The 20,511-nt window shown below is 36.8% G+C and overlaps 1 protein-coding gene across 1 annotated transcript in view; it reads left to right on the top strand.

Annotated features, from left to right (window-relative positions):
- The first annotated feature begins 2,368 nt into the window (after window positions 1–2,368).
- Window positions 2,369–20,511, top strand: part of LOC129759774 (protein kinase C-like) — a 41,587-nt gene continuing 23,444 nt past the window's right edge. Inside the window, exons 1-2 of the mRNA XM_055757295.1 lie at window positions 2,369–2,987; window positions 3,465–3,802. Of these exons, the coding sequence (XP_055613270.1) occupies window positions 3,649–3,802 (154 nt within the window). The 5' untranslated portion in view covers window positions 2,369–2,987; window positions 3,465–3,648. The remainder of the gene's footprint in view (window positions 2,988–3,464; window positions 3,803–20,511) is intronic.

Genomic DNA, 20,511 nt, shown 5'->3' on the forward strand with positions numbered 1-20,511 from the left:
ATGGTACGGTTTTAAACTAGTTTAAGAATTACTTCAATATGTGTTGAATAGCAGAATGCAACGAACAAAATATGGTTCATCTTACTCTCAATACAGAGAAAACAGTCTAGGGGTTCCCCAAGGAAGTGTATTGGGTCCCTTGTAATTTATACCCTACATCAATGACATGAAAAATTGCTTACGCCATGGTAGCCTTAAACTGATTGCGGATGATTGTAAGCCAAACACAGATTTGAAATTTAAATAAAACCAGCAGGATGATTATTGGAAATCGACAGATGGAAGTTTGTCCAGAATTGTTTATTGATGTGGTCGAAAAAGTACGTCAGGTTAAATACTTAGAAGTACAAGTCGACGAAAAACTAAACTTCATAGCTCACATTGACCACATCATAAAGTAAATTGCCATTAAATGTGGTGTACTTTGTCGGAAAAATAGATATATGGCTTTTTGGTCAAAAATAGCTTACGTGAAATCTGTCATATTGCTTCATGCATCAGAAACACAAACAGAGCGGCTGCAAAGAATACAAAACAAAATAATGCGAGTAGTTATATGATGCAACAGATATACTCCTAGTACTTTAATGCTTGATATGCTGCAATGGTTGTCAGTTAAGCAGAGGATTGCGTATAACAGTTTGATTTTTATCTACTTGCTTTGCTTCCAGCTTATCTATCAGACGGTCTGCAGTACGGAATTGATGTACACGGATACAATATAAGAAGAGCACATGATTTCAGATAACCAAACTCGAAAAAATAGATGACCAAACGTTCTGTGTTCTATAACGGACTGAAAATGTATAACAACCTACCGCGAAGCATAATACAATAGTGATAGCATCGTTGTACGGTGATGGACAGACGCGGGAGTAAGACAGAAATTGATAAAATAAAGTAAACAATACATATTATTTTAAGGATAAACTGTCTCTCCCACTTCTAAAGATGCGTATGGGGTGGAGGATGGACCCAAATGGGCCTGTGGGATCATCACAAAAAATGCGTTAAAACATCAACAATAATAGTGCAAAAGTAAATAGCGGAGGTGAATTAAGACACACTTTCAGACTATTATTGCGAGTGCTAAAATTCTAACAGATAGCATTTTTAATATAACAAAATAATTCATCATTTAGGTTTCTGAAAACCTAAAGAAAGGTGAGAAAATTATATTTTAGGGATGAATCATCCGACAGGATGAAAATCCCAGAAAAATAGCTTAGGCGAGAAAATGAATTCAATCTATTAATGGTGGCATAAAGCCTATGAGTGACGTAAAAACGTGTTTCTAAATAATATCCGAACTAATGTCGCGCTCTCCAGAACATGGAATACAAATATCGTTCTTAATAAACGGTCTATCTCGGTAAACCGTACATTTGAAATCGAGCATAGCTTTTTTATCCATCCAAGTAGATAAAGCAGAACAGACAAAGGTGAATGGAACAAATGTATTTTGTATATCTACACTGAACAGGTGTCGCGGATCCCCTTGAACTTATTGAGAGAACGAATAAAAGCGTGCTGTGTTGATTCTGGTTATCCCGTTGGATTTGGTCAGTCGTTTCGTTCTGTGGTTGTTACGACGCGTGTGTTGTTGAAAGTAAGTGACTGACTGGTTTATTTCACATGTTGGTGATGAGACGTCGACGATGACGACTCAGACGTCGACGCTCATAGGTCCAGCCAGCAGCAAACCTTTTTACGCTACCTTCATAAATAAATGGTAAGGATCGCCGTGAGAGCAGCTCATCAATGACAGAAAATAACATTACCCACTATTAGAGTAGTCCAGTCAGCCAACCAGCTAGCTACTAGAGTCTCAGTCACAATGCTGACAGAAATTGTGTGAACTTTTGAACAGCCTATTAGTTGGAAAAATAGTCTTCTCTGCTGCGGCGAGCTTGTCCCGTTTTGCATGTGTGAATAAACCAGCAATAATAATAATAATATCTAATTGTAGGAAGGTGAGCGTTCATATGCAGGAATCGTGACACGATTTGAATCATCAACAAGAAAGAATCTCTCCCGAGTCTGTGACCTATTCCCCCTATTCCTCACATTCATTGCTGCAGTCAGTGGCCGTGCAGTTGTAAACTGGTGAATTAAATTAAAAGAAAAGCTATACGGAAGGGTGAAATAACTTGAGTGTCTGCTTGCATTGGGAAGCACCGCATTGCTGCTAAGACGGGATAGGATTCCGGACTAGTGGAAAATAGTGTATTTTGCGGACGAAGGTCGTTTAGACCAGTGGATAGTGTTTGGCTTTTGTAGGTTTACAAGTGTTCTTTTCAGGGGATAACATCACTGTAACCCGTTAGTTTCTTGAGAGATTCCCATGCGGAATGGATCGGTATCAAAAATTACTATATAATTAGCGAAGAAGACAGGTCATTGAATCCCTCGATTGGGGAGACCCACTCGTCGCGCTGTTCGAAATCGCGTGCTGTAGATGAGAATGGATTTTGGGGAATGACATGCTTGCAAAGATGTCATAGTAGGGAAGATTTGTTGCTCGCTCGCTGCTGGGTCACAACAACCACACCAGCCAGTTAAGCTACAGAAAAGGCCAGCAGAAGAGTCGACAGCGTCACACAGCTTCAGCCGTTTCCCAGAGTGTGCGTGCGTTGGAGTTCCGTGTTCCGTCGTCGTCGTCGTCGTTCAAATTGTGCGATTTCTCTTGAGAAAACGCTATTGTTGGGGATTGTGTTTGCTCCCGCTCCGAGTGGCCCCATACTTATGATACGATACTTTTCGGGGGAGCAATTCTGCTGCTGGTTGAGCTCTAGAGCGCTCTAGCTGGCTAGCTGATGATGTTCTGGTGTTGAACCAGTTTGCGTATACACGGATACGTGTAGATATTCCTTATTCTCCCAGTTTCGGGAGCCCATCTCGACACCATCAGCAGAAGAGACTCTAGACTGGCAGGCAGGCAGAACAGTTTTCAGTCAGTGAAAAAAGCTCGGTCGGTGCAGAAATATGTATGTGAAGTGAAAAAATCTCGGTGTCTTTTTTCTCCTGCTGGATTTTTTTTGAATGTGAGAAAAAGCAGCCAGAAAGGATATACATTTGCTGGGGCAGGAAAATCGAAAGGAAAATCTTTTCGCAGCAAAAATTTTGTGATATGGATTATTGGGGCTATCGTCGGTTGGGTTCTTGAGTTTGGTGCGGGTTTTAAGTGGTGCAATTTCGAATGCAATATTAGGTTTAGTGGAGCTGGCCCTTGTGGGGAAAGATTTGGTACAGAGTGCGTGTCTTTCATCATCATCACGGTGGGGTTTTGTTCCCGTGTAAAAAATTTGTGTGACGGTCGCCACTTTGGAAATCTAAAAGGGAAAGGCAAAAAAGAGTGCTTCTTTAAGCCAAGTGTTTCTCGACAAGCTAGCACAGAAAACGACGAGTGTGACGAATATCGATTTAGTGTTCGACGATCACCTGCATTTTATTTCCCCCATCAGCCCTACAGCCTGAAAATCTGAAGAAAAAAAAAGAATAAGAAAAACGAGAAGATAAGTGTCCCAACTAAAATCAGGAGGATAACCCCCAGTGCCAGCCAGTGGAAGTCTGCGTGACTTAACCTCTTCTTAACCAGACGCAACTCCCCTTGGAACCAGGAATAACCAAAGGGAGCTGAAGGGCAAAATGTTTACGGGTACTCTACGCCTGAAGATTTGCGAGGCTTGCGGTCTGCGGCCCACGGATTTCCAAACGCGACATACGATGACATTCGGACGGCTTGCAGATCAACAGCTCATCGATCCGTATGTCTCGATAGATGTTGACGAAAAATTCATAGGTAAGATATTTTATTTCCTCCTCAAAAATTTAACCCCCCAATTTAAACTGTTCAGCAAACCCAACGTGTGCTGCCCCAAAAAGAACCTTGTAATTGCATAATTGAGCCTTCGCGGTCGCAGGGCTCCTTCCACAAATTTGCTGGACCTTGAGCTGTAGAAAATTTTCCGCTGGAAGAAAATCTTCACAAACCATGCCACTACTAATATGTGCGAGCAGAAATACACACACGCAGCAGCACCGAGCAGGATAGGAAAAATGCCTATGCTGGCTTGGCTAATGCTTACAGGGAAAAATGTCTTCCCTCTCATATTGACATTTCACAATATTGATACGATTTCTTAGTCGTCAGTGTTGGTAGTGTGAAATGAAAATGGCTGCCAACCCCTCGACAACAAGGTTGTTGGAAAATTCACCCTAACATCCCTTGATTGAAAATGTGCAGCATAAAATTTCCCATCATCCACGTCCCGTTCAAAATTCAAACGAAATCTTTCAAAAATCCAAACTCGACAAAAAAAACTTCAAATCATTCATCTCGAATATCCAACCTCGAACGAGCAAAACTCCAATTCATCAGAAAAAGATGAAACAACAGAACAAAAAAAAAGAACATTTGGTACCAAGCAAAGTGTGAAGGAATCCTGGATTTCCCCAGAGTCGTGTTGCTGGTGCTGCTGCCTGTCAAAGTCGTGCGGAATGTGGCACTCTCTCTAGGCATATCTCTCTTGCTGGCCAGTAGGATTGTTTGCGTGTGAGTGCGTGCGTGACACGACCCGACCCGAAACGTGCCCTGTCTGGTACGGTGTGCGTGTGCGGGTTGTTGGAAAAACTGGGAGAGAAAATTCTCCCCCCGTAATTCCTTGCTACGGGAAAACTCGCTTTGGTTTTCCGTACAAACACAAACGCTCTCCTGTTTTTTTTTATGGTTGTCATCATCGCGAAATTTTTGGTCGGAGGAAATCGAAGAATATTTTGAAAATCATCTCGCTCGTCAATGTTCAAGACGAAATTTAAGATCGGGATGGTTTTTTGCTCCAACAGAAATCAAACAATTAGGTTTATCTTTTGAAATGATCAATACATCTGTTATACAAAGGCCGAAAAATTGAAAAATTCAACTATCCATAGTAGGTAATAAAGTTTTTTTTTTTTTGTTTTTCTGGGATTTTTACACTTTCATGTTATTTATCCCCAAAAGATCTTTAGCAATAAGCACCATTAAAATGTGTTTACCAATATTTACTAAAAATGTTAATGTAATTGTAATACAGACTATCAACCTATCCGAAATAGGATACAACTTCAGAATCAGAATTTGGAACCCACTATCAGAATCAGTGTCCAGAGTTTTTGATTGGTGGATTCTTGGAAAATCCATCTTCAAACTAGAATTTTCCTTTTTTTTGGATTGATTCATTGGCCTGGAAAAAAAATCGATAAGGTAAATCATTTTTTGGGTCGATCTTTTGATCTTTTTGTCTCGTTGAATCGGAGATATTTAGTTCTGATTCCAAGCCTTGCTATTTATTTGACATCTTGTCGAAATTGGTATGTACTAAGAATTAGATTGGCTCCCGATAGATCCATTCTGAGTTTAAGGGATCTTATCTGAGTGATCACTTAGGGTACCATCTTTATGTTCGTTCCCACCAATGTGTGGTGGTAGATTCAACTCTATCTGCCAGAAAAATATCATTTTTTATCTCTTTCAATCGTTTCCAACATGAAAAAACATAACAAAAATATTTATTCCAATATGCCAATTGGTGGGACTGATATGAACTTCATAATATCATAATTTCAGAGCAATGGTTTGCTCTCGACTTTTTGTAACACGAGAAACAATATTGTGAAAAATAAGTCAATAGATCTGTTACTAAGGCTATGATAATTAAGAATCCGGACAGTTACAAACGTGTGTATTTTAAAAACTATTTATTTTATCGAAAAACTTTCTGTAGAGGAAATGAAGGTGGTTATATGATATTTAATGTAAAAATTAAAAAAAAACACCGTTGAGAGCAAGGAATTCTCTAAAATTATCATAAAATCTCTTTTTTATCTTTGCACACTTTTTCAGTCATGTATTAATTACCACAGAAGCAAAACCTTTGGAAAATCATGATATTTTACAAAAATTCCCTTGGAAAACCCAATTGGAATCTGGTTGGAACTTTTCATAAGTAGGCAGAAGAATTTGACCTCTTGGGTTTTAACAAAAATTTCTCTATCCATCAGAATACATCTGTCACATTGCGTTAAGGTTAAGTTAAGGAGTCTGCATTCAGTTATCTCCAATAATCATAGACTTTTTTTATCATAATTGAGATCAAGATTTGAAATTCTATGCTTGGTTTGAACTTCGTGAGCAACCAAGAGTGGCTCCCCATACTTCTAAACCTTTTGGGCCGAAAAAATTTCAGAAAGAAACAACAGTTCATGAGTGTCCAAGTCGGCAATAAAGAATTTGGATACTAAATGATAATGGCTTTAATCGCTTTTCCATGGTTGTTCACAAAGGCTAAGGTCCCCTGAATACAGGATCAAGTCTACCTAAAATTTAAAAAATCTTGGATCTTGAAGCAACTTGTAATGTCATGCTGTCAAAAATTGAAAAAGCAAGTTGCTGAAATTTTTCATAAAGATATCATGAAAACAAAAAAATGCCTCTACCCCCTAATTGATTCCGATTGAACTTTGAAACAGCAATTAGAATTCAGAGATAGAACTTTAAATCCCTTTTTTGTATAGGAGCTTATCATCAGAATTAGGATTTAGAACGATGTTCTTTTGTACCCATTAAGAATTTGATGTGAAGTTTTTGTGTATCAAAATTTAAAACCCAGATTCGGAGTTACAGAACAACAGTAGAAGTTAGAATGGAATTTTAGAAGCAGAACACAAAGCGACCTTCTCAATAACAAGTTTATTTTGATGATCAGATCTAAAATTTAAAAAAATCAATTACAGGCCAGAACATTCATAAAAAATCTGCATGTGAACTCAAAACCAGAATTTTAAACCAGGAATAAAAAAAATGAATAAACTTCTTTTTCAAATCCAACGACGGATTTCAAAATTAAAAACATTCATTCATTCATAACAATATCAAACATCGAGTTGAACGGAAAAAAGTATCAAATTAAACTCAGGCACATGAAACAAAGATAAAAAAATAAAATAGAATTGAGAATCCATAATCCAAATCAGAAGGTGATCAGAATGCATAACCTGGATGTTACAAATAATTTTTAGCCTAAAACCAGTTGAAGAAATAAAGATTTAGAAAAACAAGTTCAATGGTTAAGTATGAATACTACAAATATTATTGGACCTACATTTATCAGAATTCAGAAAAGCTAATTCAGAGGTTCTTCGAAAAACTCTATATTTCTCGCGTGAGCTTTCATTACGTCGTATGAAACAAAATGTAAACAAACAGTATTATTATAAAAAATACAAAAACTAACGTAAACTAGTCCAACTTTTTTCCATTTAGAATATTTGTAGTCTGGACAACGTATTCTGTATGTGAAATACAAATTTTAAAATTTGTTTTGATAACTATTGCAGCAGTTTTCTGTGAATTCTTAAAATGTTTCATGAGATTTCAAGTCTTAGAAATTGCATGTACTCAAAGATGTAGACAAATTTGAAACTATTTTAAAATTGAAAGAGGTTTAAAAAAGTTACAAGAATATCTACTAGATAATATAGGTAAGATTCAAAAAATTTCGAGAGAATACTTCTATCTGATCACTTCCGGACTCCACTCCTCTTACAACTATAAAAATATGATAGCTAATGATTGAAAAAATAAAATCTGTTTTTTTTCAACAGTGGGTCTGAGTTACCAGGAGTTTTCATGAAGAAAAAATCAATAATTCGTGAAGTAAGTGCGTTTAATTTCAAAAGAGTCATTGATGGAACAATTTTTATTTGGTCGTAACAAACGTTCCGGAAATCATTCAATTCGCTTGTCATTTTGGGTTAAGCATGGTTTATACCAGTTTAACCCTTCAAAGCTGTTCGGGTCAATATGACCCGAAGCGCAGATTTAAATCATCTAAACCATCATTCCGATATACTGAAGAGCTAAGATCTTTTAGAGACCAAGTATGGTCTATCAAAATGATAATAAAATTAACGAGATTGATACTAAAATTGGAGTTTAGAAAATGGGTTTATTGTGAAACGAGATACAGCGAAGCAAAGACAAAATTGGACGTCTTTGTTTTATTCTTCCGGAAAATCCGGGACAGATGTCAAAAAGGTTCATCAGACCCCCATATATTTATACATCGTTGGATAGATGTTTTCTTGACAATTCCAAAAATCAAAAAAGCACTTCAATACTTACTTAAGCTGTCAGAAATTATAAGAAATTACAAAATAAAATTGTTTTTTCGGGACCTTACATTGGGAACCAACTGCAGACAATTTGGAAACTAGAATAAATTACCTAAAGCATGGATCACTACAAATCTGGACGCACTATTTATTTTACCATAGTGCTCCTAGTTGTCGGATCTGGATTGTTTTGGCAGCACTTTGAAGGAGAATGTTTCTTCTACCAGTGCTGAAAATTTCATTAAGATTCGTTTTGTTTCAAAAAAGTTACACGTGATGGAAGCCGCGAGATGAAAATAAATTTTGAACACCCACTTCAAAAACCCGACGTGGTCGGGTTCAAAAATCGCGAAATCGTTAAAAATGGTCAAATCAACCGTGTGTAGCATTCTCAAACGTTTCCGTGAGATGCGTACTATAGATCGGCAGGTTCATACCAAGCGTCATAGTGGAATTAAGGATCGGAAACTGCTTTTGAAGGTGTTGAGAACGATCAAGGAAAACACAGGGTAGTCGGACTACAAAAGCCGGACTACATTGCCAGGAAATTCAACGCCGACCGGTGCACCGTCAGCAGAATTCGTCTACGCGAAGGAATACGATCCTATCGGACCAGTAAGCAACCAAATCGGACATTGAAGCAGAATTTAGTAGCCAAAGGACGTGTCCGCAAGTTATACAAGAAGATTCCAACGAAGTTCGACGGATGCATCCTCATGGATGACGAAACGTACGTGAAGATGGATTTTGGGCAGCTTTCTAGCCAAAAATTATGTAAAGCCACTGCAGTGGTGCACTGCACTGGTCATGGTGATGTCCCCGGCAACTTCAAATTCGTTTTTGCTGATAAGTTTGCAAGAAAGTGTTTGATCTGGCAAGGTATTTGCAGCTGCGGACGAAAAATTCCGGTTTTTGTGAAAAACAAGACCATAGACTCCAAAATTTACAAGGAGGAATGCCTGAAAAACTTTTTTTTTCGTACATTAGATCTCACAAAGGACTAGTTAAGTTTTCGCCAGATTTGGCAAGCTGCCACTACAGCTAGGAGGTTCTACAGTGGTATTGGGCCAACGGGTGGATTTTGTCGAAAAGGACATTAACCCACCCAACTGCCCTCAATTCCGCTCTATCGAAAAATTTTGGGCAATTGTCAAGCAGAAAATGAAGAAGAATGGTAGGACGACTCGGGAAGCAACAGAGATGAAGAGATTAAGGAACAAAATGGCCGCTGAAGTCAGCGAACAGGGTGTTCAAACTATAATGAGTGATACTCAACCAAAAGTTCGAAAATTCATCAAAACAACATCGGAATAATTTTTTTATTATTTTTCCTTTAAAGTGCAATAAAAACCCTACATTTCAAGTACAAAACATTTTTATTTCGTTTATATAGCTCCGAGATAGACCCGTTTTAATGCGTCCAGATTTGTAGTGATCCATGCTTTAAACAATATAAACATTTCGACTCGGGCTTGTGATATAGCTCAGTTGGCAAGCTCTCCTGAGCCGATGTCCGTGAGTTCGAGCCCAAGAGTAAACATCGAACACAGTTGTACCGGATAGTTTTTCAATAACGATCCGCCAACTGCAACGTTGATAAAGTCGCGAATGCCATGAAGATGGTAAAACGACTATAATCGAAACAAAAAAAAACATTTCGATATAATAGAAATACTCTGGCACAAAATGGTTTAAGGTGGATGTGAGTAGTCAAACAAGCTAAGCTAAATTAAGTTAACTGACATCGATATATTAACCCTCATCCGCATTAGGGTGTCAATTTGACACCATTGCAAGTTTGAAGGCTTGTAACTTCTTACAGAAGCTTCAAAATACAAAAATTTCTTCGGGGACCCTAAATGAATTCAAAAGTTCTTCAATATTGCATCTTTACTTTTTTTATGGGCGAACCCTGGGAGCCTGGACAAAAAAACTCCCTTTTCCGACTTTTGGTGTCATTTTGACACCACAAAAGTAAAATCTATTTGAGTCGTTTGAACTATTATGAACTTCATATAAAACTTATATCAATAGAAACCTTGTAATGTCAGTAAAATATGTTTAGAACATTATATACAGCTAAAGTTACTAGTTTTCTCGTTATTCAGCATGAAAGAAAAAAAAATCCGAAAAAACATGCCTCACGAAAACTGCTGTAGTTCATATGTTACACGTCCAAAAAAATATTTGCCTTATGCATATGAAAGCTGAAGTTAATGCCTACATCATGGAGACAAGAAATATTTTTTTAATTTTTTTTTAATGAAATGGTCACAAAAAGTTTAAAAAAGTGGTCTAAAAAACCTACTTTTCATTCGATTGCTAGTAAATACTGTTTGAGCGATGGTAGAGTTTTGAAAAAAATATGACTACAAAATGTATTAAAATTCCAACATTTTGCTGTCTTTAGATTTTGGATGCAACAAAAATTGAATTAACTGGAATTTTTCAAAGTTCACTACTTTGCGCGATATTTTTACAAATTGAAATTTCATCTGTTTTTGTGGTCCACTGTTAGGTTGTACCCAGATTATCAGTGCTTTTACTTAGTTTGGACCAATCAAGAGTATATTCATTGGAAAGCACATTTAATCTACATCCTAGTGAGGTGCTACAATTCACGCTGTGAGATTTCACAAAAATATGAAAATTATAAACGTAAAATCATTCCTGAATTTCTAGAACTACAAGCACCGCGTCCAGCAAATCGTGTTTGTTTGCTCTCCGATTAGGTACGGTGGGTGGTGATTCGGGAAGAGAGCGAAGCCGACAGACGAAATAATGATGCGTGTCGTACGTTTCGCGGTTGGAAATTTTCTATTGACAGTAGTTCTCGTTTGCTAGTCACGACACGCATCATTATTTTGTCGGCTTCGCTCTCTGCCCGAATCACCACCCACCGTACCTACTCGGAGAGCAAACAAACACGATTTGCTGGACGCGGTGCTTGTAGTTCTAGAAATTCAGGAATGATTTTACGTTTATAATTTTCATATTTTTGTGAAATCTCACAGCGTGAATTGTAGCACCTCACTAGAATGTACATAGATTAAATGTGCTTTCCAATGAATATACTCTTGATTGGTCCAAACTAAGTAAAAGCACTGATAATCTGGGTACAACCTGACAGTGGACCACAAAAACAGATGAAATTTCAATTTGTAAAAATATCGCGCAAAGTAGTGAACTTTGAAAAATTCCAGTTAATTCAATTTTTGTTGCATCCAAAATCTAAAGACAGCAAAATGTTGGAATTTTAATACATTTTGTAGTCATATTTTTTTCAAAACTCTACCATCGCTCAAACAGTATTTACTAGCAATCGAATGAAAAGTATTTTTTTAGACCACTTTTTTAAACTTTTTGTGACCATTTCATTAAAAAAAATTTAAAAAAATATTTCTTGTCTCCATGATGTAGGCATTAACTTCAGCTTTCATATGCATAAGGCAAATATTTTTTTGGACGTGTAACATATGAACTACAGCAGTTTTCGTGAGGCATGTTTTTTCGGATTTTTTTTCTTTCATGCTGAATAATGAGAAAACTTGTAACTTTAGCTGTATATAATGTTCTAAACATATTTTACTGACATTACAAGGTTTCTTTTGATGTAAGTTTTGTTTAAATCGGTCTAACACGCCAAAAGTTATAACGATTTCAGCTTATGGTGTCAAATTGACACCACAAGTGCTGATTAGGGTTATGAAATCTAATGCGGATGAGGGTTAAAAAGAATCTTAAAAAGAAAGAAAAATTCTGAAACTCAATATATAGACCTAAAAGGAGTTTTAATAAAAATTCGCATCAGATTCAGATCTCGAAGTCTGGGACTTTTTCTGAAAACCAGACGGTTTTCCCAGAAAGTCGATTTTGGCCAAAAAAAATTTTTTTCGGGATAACACCAGCTCTCGACGTTCTATGCATTTTTAAGTCATTTGGCATCAAAGTTGAACTTTCGAATTTTCCGATTTCGGCAGGTCCTCCCTTATGTGATTTTTGAAGTTGTGAACTCAAAGCTTGACAATTTTTTTTTGAGACAACACCAGATTTCACCATTTTATGCGTTTTTAAGTCATTTGGTACCGAAATTGTATTTTCGATTTTTCCGATTCATTTATGGAATTTCTATGATTTATAATTTCATGTTCACAGAAATATGAAGAAAAAGCTGATTATTGGGTAAATAAGGTCAAATAACTCTCTACAAATATGGTTCCGGACAAATAATATGGCAGATTTGAATTTCTGAAAAAGTTCACGTTAGATGAGAAAAAAATGCAACTCTTTCATTTGTGAATAACTTTCGAACGGATAAAAAAAGCTGTCCGCAGAAAAAATAAACAAAAAACGATAGTAAAATCGTGCGCAAAATGGTAAACCCGTATTCGGGTTGATGTTTTGAAAATTTTCTGAAGGAAATCGATACGAACTTTTAATCGGGCATCTAGGGGATCTTCTGTCAGAAATTTTTCATTGAAAATCCCTGCCTGAATGTTCCAGAGAGGAACGAAAAGAGAAATTTAAAAATTATATATCTAAAACCAAATTTGGCTGACGATCTGTGGAAGATGCAAATCGATAAGGGATACATAGCGATTGGCACAATTAACGGCCAAATATACAAAAAAAGCCTACAATAGCGACAGTTTTCCTTCCATGGCGCTTTCAAAAGTTTCTTAAAGTTAATACTTCATTTTGGTTGGATCTGGAATCATGTCATTAAACGAAAACTGTGATGGAATGATAAAAAGTTAATAATGTTGTTTTCTTGCAGAAGGTGGACAGTCTGCTAAAGTTGTCATAACTTCGATAAAATAGAAAGTTTTGAAATATTTTGAAGGTCAAGCTTCAGGATATGAAGAACGTCAACAAAAATAGCGTTTATTTAGAAAAATAGTAATTGTAATTGTAATTTTATTGAGTAACGATAGCCTTCTTTGGTACTATATAAGGTTGAGGAAACTACATAAGGTTAAGGAAAGTAATAGTTCATAGTGTGCAATATAGATGGCACATATGTTGCCCAAACATTTTAGTGAATAAACTTATTCATTACACACTATCTCAAAAACTATTTGACAGATCGCCACAAAATTTTGCACATGTGAACATTTCGTTATTAGGTAAAATCACTGGAAATTTCATCAATTTTCATCCATTCGCTCAAAAGTTATTCACAAATGAATGCATTTTTTTTCGTATACAGTCCTTATTCCAGGGCTCTGAAACCGCCGGTTTCGAATTTTTGTGTTTTTGGGTCCAAACTTTTTCTTAAGGCATTCGGTTCATATGGACGACCCCTTCCAAAGTTTACCGTTTCCAAATATGATTGCTTTTTAACTATAAGTTCTCATAGAAAGCTAACGTACCAAATATGAGCACCTTAAACTACATGGTGGCTAATCTTTTGAATGGCTTTTAAGATGTGCATTAGACTGCCTCAAATGTGTATGGGAAATTTCAAACTTGTGAAATATTATGCGCTGCAGGCTAAAATTGATCCTTGGTCTAGTACAAATTTGGGCCAGATCAGACCACGGGAATGGGGTCGCTTAACGAGTCTGAAGTTTGTATGGGATTTCGAGACATTTTCTTCGGGAGAAACCGGAAAACCAATTTTTCCATCAATAACTTTGGTTCCTTTCGGCCGATTTTTTTTTTATATGGTTTTCATAAATAAATTTGGTTCCCTCTGGCTCAAATTATGACGAATATTTCATCTGAAGTTAAGATAAGATAAGAGATTAAGAGTTAAGATAAAAAAAGTTATAAGGCTTCAAAAATGAACTAACTTTTTTAATCACTTTTGATGAATCAGGGCTTACGATATAGCTCAGTTGTTCGAGCCCATCGAACACAGTTGTACCGGATATAAGTTTTTCAATAACTGTCCGCCAACTGCAACGTTGATATAAAGTCGCGAATGCCATTAAGATGGTAAAACCAGTGGTAAAACGACTATAATCGGAACAAAAAAAAACTTTCGCTGAGTCGGGGCGGTCGAACATATTGAACATTAACAGTGATTAATACCACTCTTAAAAAAGTTAGCCCATTTTTGAAGCCTAATAACTTCTTTATTTTAAGTCTTATTGAAATGCAGTCTTCGGATGAAATATTTGTCATAATTTAGAAACCGTATTAAAAAAAATCGGATGAAAAACTGGATTTTCATGTTCCTCCCGAACAAAACGTTTAAAAATCCCATACAAACTTCAGGCTCGTTGAGCGACCCCTTCCCGTGATCCGATCTAGACCAAATTTGGCATGAGATCTTGTACTAGGCCTAGGATCAATTTTAGCCTGCAGCGCATAACTTTTTCAAAAGTCGGATAATTTGGGGCACTCTAATGTGCAACCATTGGAAAAAAAATCGGACAACATCAGGAACGACATCCCGTTTTTAATGATTTTTGAAATTATTTTTATGTCACTTTTTTCGAGCACTTGCACTTTTGGATCTTGTTGAACAAGCCTGTATAAGTACAACCGTAAAAAAAAAATTAAGCGAATGCGGTTGAAATGACCAACAAACTGTTTAAAAATCATGTGCTTAGCTGTGCAACCTTTAGCAAATCGCCCTACAATAATTATTTTATAGAGAGGATAGGAGTGGCTCCAGAGAGTCCTACTTCCAATTTCCGATTACCTGAACTATTTGAGTTTTAGCTATTATTATTCCAAAGAAAATTTTCAAAGAGAAATTTGACTTGACATTTCGCCTAGACGGCAATATTTTTTTTCTTTTCTGATAGGAGTTTAACTCATTAGGGTCATTCTTCTTCTGACGACAATATTGATGATCCATCTGTGAGTATAAGTTATCATTAGAAAGGTGAAGGTGGTGAAAACACTAAGTTCACAAAAAATAGAAACGTAATACAAGATCCATATTGCTTGGAATAATCTTAAAATTTCGCAATTTTAATAATGAATAAAAAAAAGGACTTTGTTACTCTAAATGCTGTAATGTGATAATACTATAAGCTTTCGATTTTTTTTCTAATTTTGAATCATGGCCACACAGGGGAAAACAGATATGAAAAGGTGATCAAAATTGTCTAAGAAGCGTCTTAGACCCATAATGTCTTCGGATAATGTTACTTACATTAAAAATACTTTAAAATGAGCTTTTGATAAAAATGATTCAATCACCTAGCAATGAGATAGAAAAATTAGTTTTTATAATTTCCATTTTAATGCAAATATGTCTTTGACAAGTTTTTAGATTGTGAATAATGTAGAGACGTTAACATCGTAGAAGATAACACAAAAAAGTTAAAAGGGTTCGGAATACAAAAAATTGTTCAAAATCAACAGTTTTTTACAATGTTTTCTCAGACAGAGCTTATATATGCAAAGTATGTTTGAAAGAGTTTTGAGTTACATACTTAAAATGAAACAGTTTTGTATAATATTCCCGTTGACAAAAAAAAAATTCCCATTTACGGGAATTCATAGTACACGCAGTAGAGTAAAGTTGTCAGAATTTTTCAAGCACGTGTCCGGCCGGACAAATCTAGGCTAGTCAAATCCGGGCATTTCATTTCAAAATCTACTACCTAAAAACCGGACAATATACGGGCAAATTTGGTCAAAACTTGACAATTATTCAATAAAAATCAACAATAAAAACACTTGAAAGCCTTTTTTTTCATCGAAACACATCAGCAGATTTCCAAAAAAAAAACCGATTATGATTATTTTTATAAACTATTTAAAAAAATCGTTTTAAGACGCAAAAAATAGTATCTCTGTTTCAATTTTTGTCTGATTTTGCGAATAAAGCGAATAAATCCGGGCAAAAATCGGTCAACCGGACCGGACCGGACTTTTCCCAAATTTTGTATCAAATATCCAAGCAAGTCCGGGTAAACCAGGCATCTGGCAAGCTTACAGTAGAGAGTTAAATTAGTAACCCGAGTGGCTCTAGAGAGTTATCTTGCCAAATTACGTGCGCTATAAGTTGATTTGATATTAACTTCTATTTACAAGTGCTACTAAATTAAATTTGTATTTAATGTATAGAAGAAACTTATACTTACGTTGTTAAAATCTGCCTGGCTAACATTTCGTCCATAATGGCAACATTTCTGCTCCTTGTGTAAGTATAAGTAATCAGGAGAAAGCTGGTGGAAAACCACAGTCAACAGAAAACAGATAACATGGTCAAAATATTTCCACATTTCCCTTGTTCTCTCGCGTTTTCTTGTTTTCCTACACATTGAGCAACGGACAGCGAGAGTTTTCCACACAAACACATAGATACATACCCATGACAGATCGCACACAAACACATAAGAACAACAGTTTACAGTCCTGTTTTATTCTCCGATACCAGTAGAAACGTCGCAAGTTTTCTTTTTTGCTCCGCTTTCGATCTCTGACAGCTTCTGTTGCATGACACTTCTCGTGGCTCCCGTTGTAGCTGTAGATTTGTGTTCATGTTGGTTGTTTTCGTATTTTCTACTCATTATTTTCAACTTTTTTTTCCTTTTTGTTGTAAAAGCAAAAATGTATAGACACATACACATGTCGTTCACAGACTTGCTTGCTCCACTAGGAAAAGTCAGTGCAAAATGATTGTAGAGTAGGCTGGAAAAACGTTGGCCTAGTCACTATATGTAGTGCACAGATGAGCCACTTGAAACTTGTTGGAATACGTCCTCACATGCCTAGTTAGTTGGGCCGCAGGAGCCTACTACGTTCGTTAAATAGACATGTTGATATACAATCCAACAACAGAGTAGGCAAAGTTCAGTTCACTAGGCAGGCATGCCATTGCATTGCATTGCATTGTGTGTATGAATCTCTGCTGAGTGACCCTCAGTGGCAGTTTCGTTTTTTGTTGTTTTTGCTCGCTGTTGTCTTCTTAAGTTGGCAACCAATTAAAAATATATTATAAGTCATCTGAATCTGCTAAATGGGACACATTTGAAATGTGGAGTTTCCCATTAGCACTTTGTTGCCAATTGTCGGCTTCCGAAGTAATTAATTTTGCAATATGTATCCGCAGCTGAATCAATATTGAAATGTACATACGATGTTTTCTGTGGCCTATTTACTGAGCATTCAGTTTCTTGGTAAGTCGAAACGAAAAAAAAAAAACAGATTTTCTGTTTTACAGTTAACATTGAAGAAAAAGTACATACCGTAAAATGGGGTTAATAGGGACATGAACGTGAATCGGGACACAAATGGGAAAAATTGTCGTGTTCCAAATATCAAACAATCTGCGCATTATTTTTTTCACCTTATTCACCTGATTTATTGCGCAAATGCAAATATAAATTAAATTAAATTTTAAAAATAGTTATTTAAAGCATAAAAAATCCAAATTTCCAGCCAAATTTCATACCATGACAAATGTTGTTTGGCATAACTACAAATAGGGAAGTGACATGTCTACAAACTTGATTCAAACTGCTTCGAACGGTGTCACATTTTAACAAAACATTCTTTGGCACACTTATCGGGGAGCTAATCGGGATATGTCCATAAAAGTGATTTAAATCTCCTAAGATTGTGGAAAATAATGTGAAACTTAAGAAAATTTTCTTTTAAGAGAAGCCTAGAGGAATGAGGCTTTCAGCTTTCGCACGAAGTCTATAGCAATAAAAATATAATTTTTTTTCGAGATTTTTTTTTGCCCCTGGAGTTAGGCATTATCATCAATATTTCTTCGAACAAAGTGTGGGTGATAAAAAACGTGAATACTGGTGACGAGCTTCTCAATAAATAAGCAATTCTCCCTATTCACCCCACGTGGGAAGTGTACAACAATTAACAAAAATTAGAATTGATGATAACTATCTGATAAAATAAAATGATTGTCTTATTACTAGTTGTTCTGTGCTTGTTAACTGATGATCTACCTTGTTTAATTTATTTTGTTCAAGGAGCATAAAAAATTAAACAATTATGTAAAATCTACCACACTAAGTAATGTTCGTCGGAAAAACCAAAATTGCATTTTTTAAATTAATGAAGAAAAATTAGTAGAATTTCCGTCTTAAAGTTGAATAGAGTTCTTGAAGGGAAATGTACATATCTAATATTCGATTTTCTAGCGATTATTTCTTGGATATCCAATACACAGTTTAAGAAGTCTATCTCACAATCATTGAAAAAAGAAGGTTACAAACCAGTTTAATCATGTTGAAGCTTACAAATTTTAAGCTGATTCTGGTGGGCTCATCATTCTGCAAAAATTGCATGACATCATAATAGCTGCGATGAAACTAAAATTTTTAAGGAAAAAATCGTTACGTAACGATGAGCATACTTCCCCCCTCCCCTATGTCACAATTCGTAACGCTCGAGCTTACTCCCTCCCCCCCTAGAAGCGTTACGTAATTAATGGATACCCCCTTATCACGACAAGCCATAGTACTCTCGGTAAAGTCTATGGAAGAAGAAGTGAATGGATATCGGATGAAACCTGGAGGATGATTGATATTCGGAGAAAGGCGAAAGTCGGAATTGAGCAGGCATGTACCGGATCAGCTAAAGCAGCCGCCCGCTTACAATATGCGGAGCTGTAAAAGGCAGTTAAACGTGCTTGTAGACGAGACAAGAGAGCCCAATTACTTTATGACATTTCTCGCCGCCTTAGTGGTGCAAAGACTAATGCAAGAATGCCACTGAAAGACCGATCGTTGATTTCGAAAAAGCATTTGACCTACAGAACCACGAAAACATCTGGGCGGCTCTAAGGCGACGAGGAGTCCCAGAGAAACTTATCCATCTCATCGAAGCACGATACGTGGCATTTTCGTGCAAGGGCTTGCACGACGGTGTCTTGTCTGATCCAATCTCGGTAACTGCTAGAGTGAGACAAGGATGTATCTTATCATCGCTACTCTTTCTCATCGTAATGGATGAGATCTTGACTGGAAGGATTGACTGTAGACCAAACCGAGGATTGCCGTGGAATCCTTCGACAATGGAGCAGCTGAACGACATTGACCTGACAGACGATACTGTTTTGCTCGCCCAAAGACAACAAGACATGCAGAGTAAACTCGACGACCTCACCGAAAGCTCCAAGCAAGCAGGTCTCAAAATCAATGTCGGAAAGACCAAGTCGATGGAAATCAACACAGAAAATCGTTCCAATTTCGTGGTAGCTGGACAACAGGTTGAGACAGTGCAGTGCTTCCAGTATCACTCATTTTTGTATGATTTGTGCTTACGTAAGAACTTTAGCTATACACAAAACACACGACGTATTACAGGACACGACACATAACGTTCTTACTTTACGGAAAAAGGATATAAAATTACATTTTTTGTCAACAGGTTTCGGGCTCGATGTTGCCCATCTATAGGACGATGTCCGACTGATTACACAAAAGATAATTACAGCTCCAGTTTCATACTTGATGTAGTATTCGTCGAACGCCATTGACATGATGCGGATTTTTGGTTGATCAGGTTGAAGAGAGGTGAAATGATCGGCGGATCGTCTTCGTTCATCAATGGTTTTTTGGCAGTGCTGATGAACATCGACTCCCAAGCATTCAAATGTGATGTTTTCCGTACAAACTTCCTAAGTTTGACCTTTTTTCAATCGATGGAATGGTCAAACTCTGTTGTGTGGGCGGCAACACTCGACTCATTAATCCTCCCTTTCTCAACGGCATTTTTGTGTTCTTTGAGACGGACTTTGAATTTACGGCCAGTTTGACCAATATAAATAGCCGGGCAGCTGCTGCATGGAATTTCGTAAATTCCAGATCTATCCTCCTCAGGAATCTTGTCTTTGAGCGAGACTAGACGATCCATGAGGGTGTTTCCACTCTTGTATGCAGTTTTTAGACCATGCTACAGAAGAATCTGGCTGATTCTGTTAGCCAATCTTGGATACTAACTAACTCTTTGCGATTCTTCTTTATCCGGTGTTAGTGTTGCTGCATCACTTCGGTGCTTTTTTCGGGCGTGCTTGTGAAAAATTTTACGAACGAAGTCATTGTCATATCCATTCACAATACCTGCATCAAAATTTTTTTGCTTCTCGTCTTCTAAATCAGACTTTTTCTTTGGAATATGGTACAGCCGATGTGCCATAGAGAGGAAGGCGGCTTGTTTTTGAGCACCAAAATGATTTGAGTCGACCGTAATATATCTGTCAGTTAAGGTTGGTTTATTGTGTTGTCCTCTTTCCTTGAGATCAGCAAATCAAGGAAGGGGAGTCCAAACAATAAAGTTTGGATACCAATCTTATTGAACGACTTGCTGGCAGAAAGCAACAATAGCAATAAAAAACTGAAAACTGGCTTGCTGACAGGAGCAACAATAATAACAAATGCGTTTCTTGTTCGTCTTAGGTCGTTTGAATGCGATTGGTGTATT

This window comes from Uranotaenia lowii, unplaced genomic scaffold, assembly GCF_029784155.1.
Source record: "Uranotaenia lowii strain MFRU-FL unplaced genomic scaffold, ASM2978415v1 HiC_scaffold_270, whole genome shotgun sequence".
In the NCBI taxonomy this organism is placed as follows: Eukaryota; Metazoa; Arthropoda; class Insecta; order Diptera; family Culicidae; genus Uranotaenia; species Uranotaenia lowii.